The sequence below is a fragment of the Megalobrama amblycephala genome, linkage group LG8 (assembly GCF_018812025.1).
Source record: "Megalobrama amblycephala isolate DHTTF-2021 linkage group LG8, ASM1881202v1, whole genome shotgun sequence".
In the NCBI taxonomy this organism is placed as follows: domain Eukaryota; kingdom Metazoa; phylum Chordata; class Actinopteri; order Cypriniformes; family Xenocyprididae; genus Megalobrama; species Megalobrama amblycephala.
In genome coordinates this window covers 26,380,217-26,399,281 of record NC_063051.1, presented here as the reverse complement: position 1 = coordinate 26,399,281, position 19,065 = coordinate 26,380,217, and the positions used below count along the sequence as shown (strand labels likewise).

The window sequence follows — 19,065 nt, the reverse complement described above, 5'->3', positions numbered from 1 at the left end:
TTTATTAATTCTCACAAATCATGTTTTTTTATTGTGCATTCCAAGTAATATCAATCAAACTGCAGTTGGGTTATTTTGATTACGTAATAATAACTCTAAAAAATACAGGTAAATTAAAAAATTAAAGTTCATTGAAAGTATAAATATATATAAATATATATTAAAAGTTTGTTTTTTTAGCAAAAGCAGATAACTCCAACAGTCAATTTTTGGCAAAAGCAGATAACTCCACATTTCATGTTTCAGAGTTAAACAAAACCCAAGTAATTGCTTTGTTATTGCATTTAAAGGTGGTAAAGAGGATGTTTTGTTTTATACATTTTTGCAATATTACTTGAAACTGTCTTTACTAAGTGATAAAAGACTTTTTATTAGGTGCACTGAAAGGAATATTATTAATATAAATCATCTGTGGACGAGGTAGGGCCTTAAAAACATCAGCCAATCGTTTACGCGATCATCGCGTAAACGATTGGCCCTCTGGCTTGTCAATCACTGCCATTGTGAGAGATGTGCGCGGATTGGCCCTCTGGCTTGTCAATCACTGCCATGACGTTCCTTGTGAGAGACGCGCGGCTGCGCGCTCTAGTAACTTTCCACTGTGACTGTTTTTGTGGGGAGACAGGAGTAACAACTGCAGATTATGAGTCACCTGCGGTGAGTCTGACATAATGAATCCACTAAGTGTGTGCACGGCTTAACGATTGTAAGGCCGATTATGAATGTAAATTGATACTTCCAGTCAGAGCCAGTTGCGTTTAGTCTGCGATTACAGTCGGTGTTCAAATTCCATGTGAAAGTATATAAATCTGCTTCAGGAGCAGGAAACTATCGCTGTATGTTGAGCATAGTCAGAATGTTTTAGCTAGTCGTAAAATGTGTGCTTGTAAAGTCAGAAATGACTTGGGTGTAATTTAAGTGAATTTGGAGATTTATCTCGGGTGAATGGAGAGACATTTTGAATGGCGAATCTGTTGCATCAGAGAAAAAGTTATGGAAATCGGCGAACATCATCGGAAGCAGCTGACGAGGCGCGGAGGAGAAGAGAGCTCGTGAGGCGCGCGTGCTGAAAACGGAGTGCACGGAAAGACTTTAAAAACCAGTCATCCTAAAAGAATTGCGACGCAGTGAGTGTCCTGTCGCACAAGTGTCTTCTAGAAGAAAAGCTTGCCGCATCTAAAGAGAGTTGTGAGCGAAAGAAGACGGAAATAGCGGAAAGCACGTCAGTGATGAGTCAACCCGAGATGCTGATGGTAGGATGAAAAGTGTTTAGCGAGCTAAATGTTAGCCTATATATGTTTATTTATATTTAGATAAATATCTTCTTGTGTATTGAAGAGACAGTTTATGGTGTAACAGAAGTTTGCTGATTCATATTGTATATAATAATATTGAATTAGTGTGCATACAGTTACAATGTGTACTATTAAGTGTACTAAGTGTTCATATTGTGTGTACTTGTTACAGTGCATTAGATGTTAAGTATATTATTATAATTTAGTATATTATTCTGTTTTCTTAAAGGTTATCAACCTAATTTGATCCCAAACTGCAAAAATATCTACCTTCAATTAAACTAACTACAATCGGACCAAACTAAATTCCATCTGTTGGATAATTGTTGTTGGATGTGAATGGATGTAAAAAATCAACACACTGCAATACAAGTAGGACTGTAAGAAGTTTATTGAAGACTGGAAGTAAAGCCATTTTTTTTTGAGTTGATCCTTGTGTCCGTGGTTGACTAAGTCCTTTTTCGAGTTAGAGGCAGGCTGATGTGTGAAATCTGAAATTAACTCGACAGTTGATAACCACTGGGACAGCCACAACTTGCTAACACAGTTGACGATCAGCATAACAGCAGTGGTTTTCACATTCGTGGCAGGGCAGGACGGCCAAGCTCAAGACAGTGTGTCATTGGAGCAGGAAAGTGAATAACCTGAACGTTGTTGCTGCTGTGGAAGTGTCAGGTGGATAAGTAGAAAATGGCTGAAGAAGCAGTGGGAAAACCAATTGAGCAGCTTAAAAAAGAAAGGACTGCTGCAAAAATCAGTTTCACTAGACAAATTAACTTCCTTAGCAGAGAAGCTCACAGGCTAATGGAGGAGGAGCTTAAGGAGGAGTTCAAGAAGCTCTCACTCGTTGCAAGGAGGGTTTTTGAGATTAACGATGATTACAGAACTGGCCTTCTTGCCGATATGGAAGCTGATGAGAGCAAAGACGAGGAGGTAGTTCTTTCAATGCAGCAGGAAGCAGACATTAGAAAGACTGCAAGTGAGTGCGATGCAAAGTTTAATGAAGTTGAAAGAATTGTTCAAGATAATCTTTGGTCAAGATATGGACTGCACGAAGTGACTGATGCAATCTCTGCGGCGGAGAAAGCCTGCGATCGAGTAGCAAGTATGGCTGTTGACGGCAACGATTATGAAAACTATGAAGTGCAAATTGACTTCCTCACAAAACTTGTTAAGGAGGCGATAAGAGCTTTATCAAACTGGGAGAGATGGACCCCTGATGGTGAAAGGAAAGTTTTGGAGGGACGTGCACGCAGGTTGAAGGAAAACAGCAACGACCTTGAAGCAAGGAAAGGTGAGTTCGCTAGAGCGCGGAGGGCTGCAGAAGATGCATCAGGCATAAATCCCATCGTAGGAACGATGCCAAGCGCAACGCCATTTATAGCTCAAGCCACACCAATTGTAAAATTGAGACCAGCAAGTTTGCCCATGTTCAACGGAAGCAAAAGAGACTTCTATCGCTGGAGAAAAGACTGGGAAAGCCTTCAACAACAAGGGGAACCTTCTGGGTCTGTAGAAGTCAAAAAGATTCAATTGCTGGATAGTATAGATGATAGGATTGTGAAAGACCTCAGACTGTCCTCCTACAACACCGCTGAAGATGTATTCAGGGTTCTAACAAATCGTTATGGAAACAAGTATGCAATCACAATGGAGATTGTGGAGGAGCTAGAAAGACTTCCTGTGATGAGAGGAAACCAGCCACGCAGAGTGATTGAACTCATCCAAACAGTGGAGAAGGCTTTAGTGGATCTCACTGATCTTGGAGACACAGGGGCCATAAAAAACCCTCTTGTGGTCAAATCCATAGAAAGTAAACTTCCTGAGTTCATGAAAAGGGACTGGCTTGCTCTGATGTCGGCTCCTGAAAGTAATGTTACATCTGAAAACCACTTCGACAAGCTTCTTGAGTTCTTGAAGAAGGAGGAAGGGATCCTTGAGAGACTGGAGCAGCTCAGAGTCACAGAGAAAGTGGAAAGGCAAGAAAGAAAGCCAGAAAGAAGTCATGCATTCACTAAATCAACAAAAACAGTGCCGTCTGAAAGTCTCTGCATTGTGTGTGGGTCTGAGAAGCACAAGGGGAAAATCTTCTTCTGCAGGAAGTTCAAGGAACTGGAGCTGGCTGAGAAGAAGGTGATCCTGAGAAAGCTTGGAGTGTGCAGGAAGTGCCTGGGACATCATGAAGATGACAGCAAGTGTAGGGACGCATTTCTATGCAGGCGTAAGGATTGTAGAAGTGGATCCTCTGTAGAGCATCACTACCTCATCTGTCCTAGAGGGGAGACCAAGCCTGAGTATAAAGGTAGAGTCACCCTCAGAGAGGGGAAGAAGGGAAGCCAATTAACAGCAGAACAAGAGGAGTTCCTCTCTGAACTTTCCCCTGAGGTGGCAGAAAAGTGTAAAAAAGCATTTACCAACAGTGCTAGGATGGAAAGATCCAAAAGCAAGAAGTTGGGCCTGTTGGAGGAAAATGGACTCCAAGAGCTACCAGTTATCATGATGCTCAAAGAAGTGACGACCAACACAGGACAGAAAATCGGTACCCTAATCGACCTGGCGTCCGATACAAACTACATAACTCATGAAGCTGCCGACAGGCTTAGATTGAGTGGTGAAGAAATCAACCTGGTTGTTCATGGAGTGGGGAAGATGGCTATCCATGTGAGAACCAAGAGGTATCTCCTCCGAATTCGAGTGAGAACACCAGTGGGAACAGAAAGGGCTCACCAGTTAGTCTGTTACGGTCTGGAAGAAATCGCAAGAGTGCACATGAGTGTTAGTCCAGAGCGACTGAAAAGGTTCTTCCCAGAAGTAGACTTGGCAGAGCTAAGGAGGCCTGAAAAAATAGAACTTCTTCTTAGTCATCGGGAAGGAAAACTTGCACCGCAAAGGGTGAAAATTGTAGGAGACCTTGTTCTATGGGACAGCCCGCTTGGAAAGATGGTGGGTGGAGCTCATCCGGACTTGTTTGAGGCAGTAAACATGACAGCCCACGAGTCGAAGACACACTTTGCACGTTCTATGAGGACTGCTGCGGTCAGGTACAAGGAAGTTCTCAGAGAAAGTGATCCAATGCACATCTCCAGGGCCCCTAAAGGAAACAAAATGGCCTGTGCTAATGTAGGAAGCACACTTGCAAGTGGCAGAGAGTTTCTTCAGTGGTGGAGCTGGGATAGTATCGGAGCTGCATGTGAGCCAAAGTGCGGAGGCTGCCGCTGCGGGAACTGTCAGCCAGGGGGAAAAGAGATGACTCTGGCAGAGGAGAAAGAGCTGGAGATCATAAGAAAGGGTCTTACTTATGTGCAAGCGGATTCTCACAGCGATCAACCTCACTGGGACGCAAGGTACCCATGGATCCAAGAGCCTTCCTCTCTTCCGTATAACCGAAGTGGAGTGGAGTCGACTTTCCTGAGAACGGAAAAGCAACTTGGGAAAGTGCCTGAGTGGAAGAAAGTCTACACTGCTCAAGTCCACGATATGGTTGAGAGAGGTGCAGCAGTAAAGCTTACAAAAGATGCACTTGATAAGTGGAAAGGTCCAATTTGGTACGTAAGTCACCTAGTAGCACCAAACCCACATTCAGTCACCACGCCTGTGCGTCTGGTGTGGAATAGCAGCCAGAAATTTAAGGGGCTGAGTATGAACGACCTCCTGCTGAAAGGGCCTGATGTGTTGAATCCTATCCGAGCCGTCTTGCTTAGGTTCAGAAAAGGAGTGTTCGGAGCATTGGGAGACATCAAAAAGATGTATAATTCAGTATGGCTTGAAGAACAAGAAATGCACCTCCATAGATTTCTCTGGAGGGATACACCAGAGGGAGAAATAGAGGAATACGCCATAACCAGAGTTAATATTGGAGATCGTCCGGCTGGGTGTATCGCACAGCTGGCGATGCGGGAGACAGCTGGTCTGGCAGCCTTTGCTCACCTGAGGGAGGAGCGAAGAGTTCTCGAAGAAGACAGTTACGTTGATGACATCCTCACATCTCATAATGATCAGAGGAAACTGGTAGAGATAGTGAAGGGAATTGAAGAAATCCTGAAAGCAGGTGGATTCTCGCTCAAGGCATGGGTCTGGTCTGGTCAAAGTGGGAGGTCTGGATCTGAAAGGGTAAACAAAGCGTTTCCTGAGAAAACCATCATACTTCCTAACCAGCTGGGTGAAGGGGATGATAAGGCCCTGGGAGTTGGATACCTAGCAGAGGAGGATAGGTTGTATATCATGACTTCTGTTAATTTTTCCAAAAGGAAAAAGAAGTTGAGGACGGAGCAGGATCTCCTTGAAGAGGAAGTCAGGCTGAAGACACCAAATCCTTTGACCAGAAGACACCTATTGAGTCAGGTAGCAGGACTCTATGACCCAATTGGCCTCATCACACCAGCTAAACAAAAGGGTACGATTCTCGTCAGAAAAGCATTCCAGGAAGCTGGAGGCGGAGGTCTAACGAGGCATACATGGGACACGGGGCTCTCAGAAGGAATTCGAGGAGAAGCTATCGAGTTATTTGAGGAGTATGTGCGACTCCAGAAAGTCAAGTTCCACAGAAGTCTTACGCCTGCAGACTGGAAAGGAAAGCCATGGGGAGTCACGTTCTCGGATGGGAGTGACAAAACTTATGGTGCAGTATTATATCTCAGGTGGAATTCAAGCCAAGGAGTGGTTGTTAGATTGGTTGAGTCTAAAGCCAAACTAACACCACTAGAATTGAAGGGTGATCCCATTAAGGCTGAAATCTGTGGTGCAGTCTTTGCAACACGTCTTAGAAAGTATTTCGAAAAGCATGGACGGATTGAAGTAGAGAAGTGGTTCCATCTTGTGGATAGTCAAACGGTACTGGGAGCTATCCAGCGTGATAGCTATGGATACCAAACTTTCTTCGCGAATAGGATCGGAGAGATTCAGAAGACAGGAGCATCCAGTGACTGGTGGTGGATTCCTGGGGATCTGAACATCGCAGATATCATCACGCGAGGGGCGAGCCCTAAAGATCTTGACGAAGATTCCATCTGGCAGAATGGACCGGAATTCCTTAAGAGGTCAGTGGAGGAGTGGCCCAAAAGATCAGCAGCTGAAATCGCTGATGATGCTAGAGAAAGAGTCAACAAGCTCCAGAGGAAAGTCTTCTCAGCTGCGGTGACTCGAGGTCAGATAAAGGAAGTATCAGTAGCTGATGAGTCATCTCGACTGGAAATGCTGAGCAAGCTGGTCACCGAAGGATTGGTGGACATTGAGAAGTTCAGTAGTCTGTCCAGGTTGATAAGAGTCATTGGCTGGGTGTGGCGCAGTGTGAGGAAATGGCTTGAGTCAAGGAACAGAGGTTCAATGTATGGAAAACAAAATCCAGTCGGTGAGCGTGTGCTGACGGTGAAAGAAAGAGAGGATGTTTTGAAGGCACTCTTTCTAGCAGCTCAAAAGAGCACAACATTTCCTTTGACCACACTCTGCAGACTGGCTGTATTCAAAGAAGAAAACAACGGACTTCTTGTATGCGGTGGAAGATATGAAGCCTTTGGAAAGGAGAGGAACACTGTTCCAATATTACCCATGGAAGCAAGAGTATCATTGCTACTGGCTCATGAAGCTCATGAAGCCAACCATGAGGAAATTGCCGGGACTCTTCTGAGGATGAGAAAAGTAGCTTGGGTAGTAAAAGGACGGAGGTTGGCCAAAAGAGTCGTAGAAAGTTGCGTAATCTGCAGGAAAGCACGAGCAAAGAGGTGCAAGCAGATCATGAGTGATCTCCCGCCTGAAAGAATTGGACCAGCTGCACCCTTTGAATTCGTCACAGTAGATCTTTTCGGTCCCTATGAGGTGAAGGATGAAGTGAAGAAAAGAGTGCGAATGAAGGTCTGGGGGATTGTGTATTGTTGCATGGCTTCAAGGGCTATTCACGCAGATGTTGTGGGTGATCAATCCACTGAAGGTTTCTTGTTGTCTTATAAGAGGTTCACAGCCTTAAGGGGACATCCCAAAAAAGTGTGGTCAGATCCAGGCTCAAACTTCGTGGGAGCACAGTCCGCCCTGAAAGATCTCTATGAGTTTCTAGGAAGAGTAGAGAAACCAGGACTTGAAGAGGAAGCCGGGAGACATGGGACCGAGTGGTCCTGGAAGTTTCATCCAGCGAATTCACCCCATAGGAATGGGGCAGCTGAAGCTGCTGTTCGTGTGGTAAAGAGATCTCTTCATAACCTGGGGGGTGAAGGTGTCTTCACGTGGGGAGAATTCCAGACTTTCTTGTGTATGGCAGCAAACTTGGCGAATGAAAGGCCCATAGACGCACGAACACAAAGCCGTGAGTATTGTCTCGAGTACATTACACCGAACTCTCTTTTATTGGGAAGAGCAAGCCCAAGAGGAGATCCATGCGATTTTGATTTCGAAGGATACCCGTACAAAAGGCTGAGGGTCATCCAAGGAGAAATCAATAAGTTCTGGAAAAGGTGGAGCCAGCTGGCAGGACCAAACCTGTTCATAAGGAGTAAGTGGCATACAAGAGAAAGGAATGTCGCCGTAGGAGACATTGTCTGGGTCGCGGACCAGAATGCTTTGAGGAGCCAATACAAGTTAGGCAGAGTCATAAAGGTGAATGCTGATCCTAAAGGTATTGTGAGAGATGTTGACGTCAGAGTTTTCTCGAGTCATCCAGTCTTCTGCTCGGGTCTTGAGAAGACAGACACAAGGAAAATCACTAAAAGTGAAAGCACCAAAATCCTATCAACCGTTCTTCATAGAGATGTCAGGCGGTTAGTCGTACTGATCCCAGTGGAGGAACAATTCAAGAATGTGGAAGAAAAGTGTTGAGTGTGACATCTTGGATTCAAGAACCAAAGATGTCAAGTGGGAGGTGTAAAGTCAGAAATGACTTGGGTGTAATTTAAGTGAATTTGGAGATTTATCTCGGGTGAATGGAGAGACATTTTGAATGGCGAATCTGTTGCATCAGAGAAAAAGTTATGGAAATCGGCGAACATCATCGGAAGCAGCTGACGAGGCGCGGAGGAGAAGAGAGCTCGTGAGGCGCGCGTGCTGAAAACGGAGTGCACGGAAAGACTTTAAAAACCAGTCATCCTAAAAGAATTGCGACGCAGTGAGTGTCCTGTCGCACAAGTGTCTTCTAGAAGAAAAGCTTGCCGCATCTAAAGAGAGTTGTGAGCGAAAGAAGACGGAAATAGCGGAAAGCACGTCAGTGATGAGTCAACCCGAGATGCTGATGGTAGGATGAAAAGTGTTTAGCGAGCTAAATGTTAGCCTATATATGTTTATTTATATTTAGATAAATATCTTCTTGTGTATTGAAGAGACAGTTTATGGTGTAACAGAAGTTTGCTGATTCATATTGTATATAATAATATTGAATTAGTGTGCATACAGTTACAATGTGTACTATTAAGTGTACTAAGTGTTCATATTGTGTGTACTTGTTACAGTGCATTAGATGTTAAGTATATTATTATAATTTAGTATATTATTCTGTTTTCTTAAAGGTTATCAACCTAATTTGATCCCAAACTGCAAAAATATCTACCTTCAATTAAACTAACTACAATCGGACCAAACTAAATTCCATCTGTTGGATAATTGTTGTTGGATGTGAATGGATGTAAAAAATCAACACACTGCAATACAAGTAGGACTGTAAGAAGTTTATTGAAGACTGGAAGTAAAGCCATTTTTTTTTTGAGTTGATCCTTGTGTCCGTGGTTGACTAAGTCCTTTTTCGAGTTAGAGGCAGGCTGATGTGTGAAATCTGAAATTAACTCGACAGTGCTCGGCTTAATAACACAGCGAATACCGGTGGTAAACAAACACTCGTGCACGAGTTTTGGAAGGCGTTCACTTGAAATGAGCTGTGAAGGAGGTGGATTTTTCTTCCGCATGCGCTCATTTCAAAAACTCAGTCGACGAAAACATCCTCTGTACCACCTTTAAAACACACTCAAACACACGTGTGCACACAAACGCGCACACACACAATAACAGATCGGCACACAAGTACACTCTTGCACACACACACACACACGTGCGCGCGCGCACACACACGCAAAAGAACAACCAAGGTTTAAGCATGTAAGACGTGTATGGTGTACAAGGACTTACATGAGTCGAAATTATAAATCCTCGATCACTTTTAGTCAGCTTTGACAAAACTACCCTCAGCTAGCACGTCTTTTTGAAGTGACTAGAAGCCTTGTCACCTGACCTGAATACTGTGCGCTTATTCGCTAAAACGGACTTATCGGTTTCTGTACACAAACAACAAGGGCGCTTGTCGGCTTCTGCTGTAAAACGTGAACTTGCGATGGCTGAGTGGACAATACCGGCTTTTCTGACAAAATGGATTTAGGGTACAGAACGTGCTATATATGGAGAATAATGCACAGCACTTAGTTCATTTTTAAAAAAAATGGCGTTTATTGGTTTTTGCAAATGAACTTCATATATAATATATATATATATATATATATAATCAAATATTACGCTTTATTATGTATGGAATACTACATTTCTCAGCGCTGCTTCAGTTCAATGAAAAAATTTAAAAAGCTATACAACATTTATGCTAGCGAGGAAAGTTTATCTGCTCCACTGTTCTTGAAACAGATAAACTTACAGTTTCGCTATTAGTAGAGAAGCTAAGAGATGCACAGACTCAGGTAATTCAGATATGCTTAATCTCTGTCTCTCTCTCTCTCTCTCTCTCTCTCTCTCTCTAACTGCATTAATAACTGCACTAGTCTGCTATCAAGGCTCAATCCTCCGTTACTAGCTCTAAAATTATGTTTTGGAATTAGCAATGGAGGCTAGATGTGTATGAAATTAGTCCTACACACAAGAGAGTTTTAAGGACAAAAACCTGACAAATGTCTTGAAATACATCATCTGAACAATGTTTTGTGGTTTGGCAACCATAGTATAAGCGGAATAATTGACTCTGGGCCATTGAATTATTGAAAAATAATGCACACCCGAGGTGTAACGGCCACTCCATGCACCTCAGGTGTGCATAATTTTTAGAATAATTCAACAACCCATTGTCATTTATTCCTTACATGAGAGAGAGAGAGATTGACTAAACAAGTGTGTAACCTGTGTCTGATATAGCATTCTTTCTTCAGGTCGAAGTCCATCATATTATATCCACTATAAAAAATCTGTTTATGTCTGCTGAGGAAAGTGATCTTTGTCTTTGCCCTTTTAAAAGTTAAGGGGATTTCCCACAGTGCTAAAATAACTTCCTAGTTCTGACTCACTCATAAAGACGGTCTTTTGCTCCATCTAATGCAGCGCTTCTCAAAGTGTGGGGCGCGCCCCACTGGTGGGGAATAGAGAGATGACGTCACATGGGGCGTGACAAACGGGAGGAAATTTGGTCATTTTTGTGCCCATCTCTATTAACATTTTTCAGTGGTACGGTCCAACATGTAAGATTTTATTTCTGTGCCCCTGAGAGTACAGTCCGACATATGGGATTTAGAACATTCATTGACTTCACATAACTGCCAGATTCAAACTGTGCTTTCGCGCTTTGGCTGGCCCTGAGCCAGAGACGGACACGCTCAGCAGTGCTTGTTATTTATCAGAACTATGCAGTGTTTCCACAACATAATGTTTATTTTAGGTTTCAGACATTTAAATATACATAAGTACTAGTAAAACAATGCATTTAGAGTTTGTAAAATACACACGAGCTGCACGATTAATCATATCGCAATCGCGATGTCAAGCTTATGCGATTATATGATGCAGAATGCTGCGATTTTATGAAATAAAATAATAATAATAATTTAATAAATAAATAAATACATGTGTGGACACGACAACCCATTCTCTGAGAGCTGTTTGCCCATTCTATACACCGCTAATAAAAAGAACACCAGTCAGTTTCGGTTTTGGCAGTGGCACGTGAGGCGCGCATGGTCATGTCATGACTTTTTCCGGTGTGCAGCGCAGAGACGGATGCGGAGCAAACGGTCACTGAACTGGTGGCAAGAAAAAACGCTACCTCTGTTATATGGCGATATTTTGGCTATAGGATTAGAAACCAAGATTAGTAGTGGTTAAACGGATCGTTGTTGATCCGTGATCCGTACGGACCAAGGCCCACGGTTTCAATTGCAACTTTAACCGCAATAGAGTGAAAGGTTATCATTTGAACGTGTTTTGTCTTGCTAGTTTACACACTGAATAGATATAAAACCATTCCAGCGCGCTAGAAGAGGCAAAAGAGGATTTAATTCGGTATCGCACGCAGCGCTGTTATCGGTGCGCACATGACGCACATACATACAAGGCTCGCGCGCACAGAGAGAGAGAGAGAAAGAGGCGCGTTATAGCTCGCGAACTCCAATTTGATTTCTCTTTCGCGTCCTCAGTGCACTTGGATGGACACATACACGCATTATGTCAGTCAAAATACCCCTCTCAGCAAGTATTCTTGTAAACACATTCAGTTATGTCTTAATTGAACGAGGTGAGAATTTGGATTTGTATCTGATGTGTGCGTGCATGTCTTACTCTTAAAGTGACAGCAACCTATAAATACCTGTTGTTGTCTGTCATGTAAATCAAACAACGAAACATAGTTTTAACAAATATTAATCTATATTAAATTTATACAGTGAACAGTGTCATTTTACATTTATTTATTACATTTCAGTGCATGAAAATTAATACTACAGATAGACCTTATACTTTATTTGTAACTTTATGTAGTATTTATCTATGCTTGTTGTAATTGGTGTACAGTATTTGTTCTTTTTACAGTCTGTTCACTTGCCTTTAATAATGTATTACTTAGGCTAGTAGTTTCTGCTGTGGTATCAGAATAGTTTAAGTGGGCTAAGTAATAAATGCAAAGTTAAGTTACCCCCATCCATTTTTTTTTTCCGAAAAATGATCCGATCCATGACGTCATAACCGTGATGTGATCCGAATCTTGAGTTTTGTGAAACGTTGAACCACTACAGATTAGTAAAGAAACAAACATCTTAAATGGGATTATAAAAAGTTTGCAGTAATGCAAAGATGTTATTATTTAATTTTAAAAAATATTTTAATTTGAAAACGCTGTGCATTTGTTTGTTGTTGTTGCTAGTTCGAGTTGAGAAATACACATTTCTGCATTAGCAGTAATCTGTGTGTGCATTTTCATTGAGAGCCAAGTAAGATGACTCATGATACTATTTGTTTATTATATCGCTATCGCATATCGCAATCGCAATATTGACCTCAATAATCGCAATATTTTCCCCAAATCGTGCAGCCCTAATGGAATTCAAATATAGTATCCCAAAGTGTTTTATTCATATCCGATACACATAGTGTAAGTAACTATAAAGTTTGCTCTATTTTTCTCCCAGATCACCAGCCACATACTTACATGGATTTCGGGAGAAATTGATGAATTCACGTGCTGTAAATCTGACTGACAGGACTCTCTGAACAATTATGCAAAACAAACATGGCGGCACCCATCTCGCGTTACAGATCAAGATCATTTATTAATGTTTTACATGACAAAACACACTCACTTACACATTTTTGAGAATCAGAATATCAGAGAGTTAATGACATGGTAAGCAAGTTTGTGAATATTTTGAATAAAAAAGGAGAAACAAAATAAAAGCGTTGCATCTGTCATACAGTGTTATTGTGGCTGCAGTGTGTGGTGTGACGAGCATGATGCGTCGCCACTCACCATGGAAATAATAAGGGGAAACGTTCTAAAATAACGGTCGCTTTAAAAAAAAAAAAAAAAAAAAAAAAAACCTCAGTTCGACTATTTCAATTTAAACTCACGCATGAAAGGGTTAATTCCTTTCAATTGCATTATTACTCTTATTTACTTTTGAACGAAGTGTTTTCATCGTTTTTATTTTCACTATTTGAACATTTTTAATCTGTGATTTGATATTATGTTTTTAAAATGTGATGTTAATGAAATAAATGTTAATACATTTTAAAAGTTAAACTTAAAGTTTATTACCATTTTTTTGGGGGTGATTTGTTTTGGTGGGTCTTGGAATCCTTCGCTACCTCCAAAGTGGGGAATGGCATAAACAGTTTGAGAAACACTGATCTAATGGCATAATAATGTAACTTTCACTGAAGTCCATATCACAATCACTAACCCTTTCTCAATACCAAACATGGCATATTATTTATATAAAATAATATTTATTGAATACAATATTTAAATGAACAACAATAACAACAGGAAACAAACACAAGCCAACAATTGAGTCAAACAATACAAAAGCAGCGCTCTAGTACAGGATTTAAGTTAAATATAGCCTAAATATAAAGTTATGAAACTTGAGCAAGTAATAGATTAATAAGACCAAAGATTGCCCATTTAATATACCCCAAATTAATTATATCTCATGTTTAACCACTATCTACATAAGAGCCAGATGACTGGCTGAGATTAAGCTGTTCCCTGCGGGTAGATGAGCGGCGAACGACCGCTGACAGCCTGGAGCTCACATATGTGAAAGCGTCTAAACCAATTGTAAAATATGTGCTATGTTTATATATGAGTCACATATTTGAGGTCTAAATAACTACATTCTCACCTAATAAAAACTCTTAAAACTCCATTTTGTGACACAACAATAGTATTTTTAAAAAAATATGGTGGATTTGTTCGACCACCATGACATTCGCTGCAAGCGAAGTGATATAAACAGTGAAACAGTTCCAGTGCTGATACTGGGGGAGTATCACACTGCTCTCAGCCAATCAGATACGAGAACCAGAAAGAACTGTTGTACAACTGTTGCACATTCTTAAGGGGCTATATCGTTAGCCTCATAGCATAATTGCCTAAGTCATTTTTTGGCCAAATTGTGATATCTGCCTTTGAAATATGATCTGGGCAATTATGCTATGAGGCTAATGATATGTAGAATTTAAAAACCCTTGTTATTAGCGTCACCGGTGGCTGTTAAATGAACTGCAGCCAGCAACTTATTGCTTGTGCTCGCACTCGTGCACACGTAACATACAAGAGAGACTGAACGTGATTCAAGGCCCAATATACTCATGGTGACAGAGAAGATTTATTTATTTGCTTAGAAGTAAAAATAAGTTGGAAATACCGTTGCAGCGATACTGTCCTTCCACGTCCTTCCACGCTGCTGAGAGCGATGGTTAGATGAATATGCAAATATGTGCTGTGCGCTTTCCTCTCAATAACAAAATGAATACACAACAAAAAATTACAGTGGTGAGAAAATAGCAGTTAAGAAAGCATCTGTTAATAGTGATGTGGATATCTTTGCAAGCTCTGCAACTCACTAGCATCATGTCAACAGACACGGTAATTAAAATGACACTGTTAAGATAGTTTGATTATAAAGTATCTTTGAGACTATATACTAAGGATCTCCAAACATGATCCTGGAGGGCCATTGTCCTGCAGAGTTTAGCTCCAACCCCAATTAAACGTACCTGAACCAGCTAATCAAGGTCTAATTAAGGCAGGAACACACCAAGCCGACGGCCGGCCGTTGGGCAGTTTTTCTTCATCGGCCGACTAAGTTTTCTCAGTGTGTTCTGCATCGTCGGCTGAAGTTGGTCCTCGCCGGCTTTTTCCGGCCGATTCGAAATGTTGAATCGGTGTCGGAGCTCGTCGGTCCATCGGGCCATCTGATCATTCTGATTGGCTGTTCAGATACTGCCACCTGCTGGTACGTAAAGGCATTTCATCTCACGCAGGCGCAGAACTGATGTGCTACTTGGCCGTTGGCTGTTTAGCGTCAGTTTGGTGTGTCAGGGCAACTTTGGACACAGACGCTGCCGACATGAGCCAACCCCGCAGTCTGCTTTCGTTGCCACTAGTTCGTCTGCGTCGGCTTGGTGTGTTCTGGCCTTTAGGCATACAAGACACTTCCAGGCAGGTGTGTTGAGGCAAGTTGGAGCTAAACTCTGCAGGACAGTGGCCCTCCAGGACTGAGTTTGGAGACCCCTGCTAGATCTGGCTATGTGAGAATATAGTTGGAATTGATCCCTTTTTGTTGCATGGCGCATTGACATTACAGTACAGAATTGTTATTTCAGTATTATTCTGAACATTGTAAAAGCATTTGTGTCATGTGCCATTGAACTGAAGAGAAGCTCTTGGTCGGGAGCACACGTAAATGTTACATGCTTTTGATTTTCCTGGCAAAAATGTCCCAAGTCCTTCATGTCAAATTCCATATACAGGCTTTCATATCAACCTACGAAGTCATGGAAGGTCTCGAAGTTTAGTTACAAGTTGTTCACACAATGGCCATTAAAAAAAGTGAACAATGCATGAAAATTCTATGGAAGAGGATTAGGGCCAAGCAATAATATAAAAATAAAACCATCTTGAGATTAAAGTTGTTAAATTTCAAGAAAAAACTTGTTAAATTTCGAGAAAAATGTCTAAATAAAATGTTGAGAATAAAATCATGAAATTATGTGTATATATTATTATAATTTAACAACTTTAATCTTGAGATGGTTTTATTTCTTTATTATTGCTTGGCCCTAATCCTCTTCTATAAAATTCTTACACATGGCCCCTAGAAAAAAAAAAAAAAAAAAGTTCTAAAAGGGGGTTTTCATAGTGATGCCACAGAAGAAACATTTTTGGGTTCTCCACAACCTTTTAAATAAATAAATAAACAATAAAAAATAAATTAAAAAAAAACACTTTGTGTAAAGAACATTTTAATAATCTAAAGAACTTTTTTCAATGGAAAGCTTCCATGGATGTTAACCAAAGAACCTTTATTTATATAAGCACATGATATTAAAATCAGTAAAACAGATTGCCTATATGCAATAGATGTCCATATACTGAGCAAAGTGTCAAATGCCAAGTTTTCAATTACAAAAATTAGCTAGTCACCATGGGGTTATAAAAAACAAACAAACAAACAAAAAAAAAAAGCTGGTGGTTACCAATACCAGCCATATCTGTGCATTCCAGTACATTATATTTACAACTGTAATGAGAGACTTCCAGACTGATCTCATTCATATTCATTTATGTATTCATACCTAAAGAGCTCACTGTACACTGTGTCAGCTCAGAAACATATAATTAAATGTAAACCCTTTTACTGATGAACAATCTTGAACTGAAGTACAAGATTTGTACAGACATGTACAAATCTTTATGACTCCTGTGATGACTGATCGAAACTGAAATGAAATCGAGATAATCGAGATAATCGAGATAACTAATAAAATGAAGCCGTTTGCACTATTTGTGTGGCTGAATTTAATTATGAAATCTCATCAAGTATGAAAAATGTATGTGTGTTGGTACCACACATACGTATGAATACCTATGAATGCTAATGAGATCACGCAGTAATGTCACTTAATTCCTAAAGAGCCGAAAACCTGCTGTTTGTATTGTTGCCCATTTTTATATAATGCATTAAAGTGTCTACCAATAAATCCCAAGAGATCCCAAATGATAGATTGTTTACAATGTTGAATCAAATAAATGCCTGTTAAAATATGCATTTGTGTGAATCTGTATGCTTTTTGGCGATGACAGCAGCTCTAAATTTTGGAACACGGATTCTAACACAACTATTTATTTCCCTGCTCCCAAAACACTCATTTGAGAGGAGAGGTCTCCATAACAGCACATGTAACCTACAATGGTTAATAAAAGTAGCAGAAGGGGGGGAAATTTCTAACAATCTTCAATTGTTCTAATTGGCATCATTAATTTTCTCTATGGGCCTCAAGATAATTACATGACATTAGTGTCATGTATAATGCATGAGCAATTTTCACCCCCCACATTCTACGGCCCAGTGTTGTGGTGTGTGTGTGTGTGTGTTATATTTTAATTTTAATCTTGAAAAAACAGCATGTGTTTAAATCCACAGTGAGCATGCATGCATTTCTTTTTCTGATATGGAGTGCAGTTCGTTATATAATATATTCATGGTCATCAAATTATCTCGGCATACTGGTGACATCTACTACTCAATAGCAAATGTAGAGTTTTACAGTATATTGATATGCTGCATTGCTTTTCAGGCTTGACAGTTGCGCACACACGCATTGCTATGCTAAACAATATACAGAATTGGTTAAACAATAATAAACTGTCTTACATGACACTATCTAAAATGGGGACAGACTGAGGTGTGTTAATTGAAATAGATCTTCACTGAACATACAGTATCATAACAATGGCCATGTACAGTCAGCTAATTCATTATAGCAATATAAACCCTGACAGTGGACAAATGAACTTATATTCTTACCATCTTGATTTGAAATTGTATAATGTTATTAAACTATTTTACAAATAGAGAAAGTTGTTACACTAGCAACAAATTCTCATAAAAGAGGAGTTCTCTAAGATGTGTCAGTAGCACCTCAAGACACAACATAAACTAAAAGAATAATAAAAACTAAAATTAATTAAAACTAAATTATTTATTATTAAACACTGCAATACCAATTTACGGAAAAGGATTAGGGCCAAGCAATACTAAAAAAATAAAACCATCTCGAGATTAAAGTTGTTAAATTTCGAGAAAAAAGTCAAAATAAAATGTTGAGAATAAACTCATTAAATTACGAGAAAAAACTCGTTAAATTTCAAGAAAAAAGTCAAGATAAAATGTTGAGAATAAACTCATTAAATTCCGAGAAAAAAGTCGTTAAATTTCGAGAAAAAAGTCATTAAATTACGAGAAAAAAGTCGTTAAATTACGAGAACAAATTCGTTAAATTATGAGAAAAATGTCGTTAAATTTCGAGAAAAAAGTCAAAATAAAATGTTGAGAATAAAGTAATTAAATTACGAGAAAAAACTTGTTAAATGAAAAAAAAGTCGAGATAAAATGTTGAGAATAAACTCATTGAATTACGAGAAAAAACTCGTTAAATTTTGAGAAAAAAGTCATTAAATTACGAGAAAAAAGTTGTTAGATTATGAGAACAAATTTGTAATTTAACGAATTTGTTCTCGTAATTTAATGACTTTTTTCTCATAATTTAATGACTTTATTCTCAACATTTTATCTCAACTTTTTTCTCGAAATTTAACGACATTTTTCTCATAATTTAACAAATTTGTTCTCGTAATTTAACAACTTTTTTCTCGTAATTTAATGACTTTATTCTCAACATTTTATCTCGACTTTTTTCTCGAAATTTAACAAGTTTTTTTCTCGTAATTTAACGAGTTTATTCTCAAATTTCGAGAAAAAAGTCAAGATAAAATGTTGAGAATAAACTCATTAAATTACAAGAATAAAGTCATTAAATTATGAGAAAAAATGTATTAAATTATGAGAACAAATTTGTAATTTAACAAATTTGTTCTCGTAATTTAATGACTTTTTTCTCATAATTTAATGAATTTATTCTCAACATTTTATCTCGACTTTTTTCTCGAAATTTAACAAAATTTTTCTCATAATTTAACGAATTTGTTCTCGTAATTTAACAACTTTTTTCTCGTAATTTAATGATTTTATTCTCAACATTTTATCTCGACTTTTTTCTCGAAATTTAGTGAGTTTTTTCTCGTAATTTAACAAGTTTATTCTCAACATTTTATCTCGACTTTTTTCTCGAAATTTAACGAGTTTTTCTCTAAATTTAACAACTTTGATCTCAAGATGGTTTTATTTTTTTATTATTACTTAGCCCTAATCCTCTTCCGTAACAATTACATAAATCAATTAAATAAATAAAAAATAACAACTTTACCTTTCATAAATTCGTCATTACTGCGTCCAAAATCGCATACTGTCTG

General features: G+C 39.4%; 1 protein-coding gene across 2 annotated transcripts; it reads left to right on the top strand.

Moving 5' to 3' along the window:
* The first annotated feature begins 891 nt into the window (after positions 1-891).
* On the top strand, positions 892-9,054 carry LOC125274136. Of its 2 annotated transcripts, none has more exons than XR_007186187.1 (2): positions 892-8,508; positions 8,780-9,054. XR_007186187.1 is itself a non-coding variant. In XM_048200267.1 (2 exons), exon 2 carries the CDS (start codon positions 1,986-1,988, stop codon positions 8,094-8,096), a length of 6,111 nt encoding a protein of 2,036 aa, XP_048056224.1. In that variant the 5' UTR covers positions 892-1,253; positions 1,525-1,985; the 3' UTR covers positions 8,097-9,054. The 2 variants fall into 2 exon arrangements, 1 of the variants encoding a protein (XP_048056224.1); XM_048200267.1 differs by having other exon boundaries at positions 892-1,253; positions 1,525-9,054.
* The last annotated feature ends 10,011 nt before the right edge of the window (positions 9,055-19,065 follow it).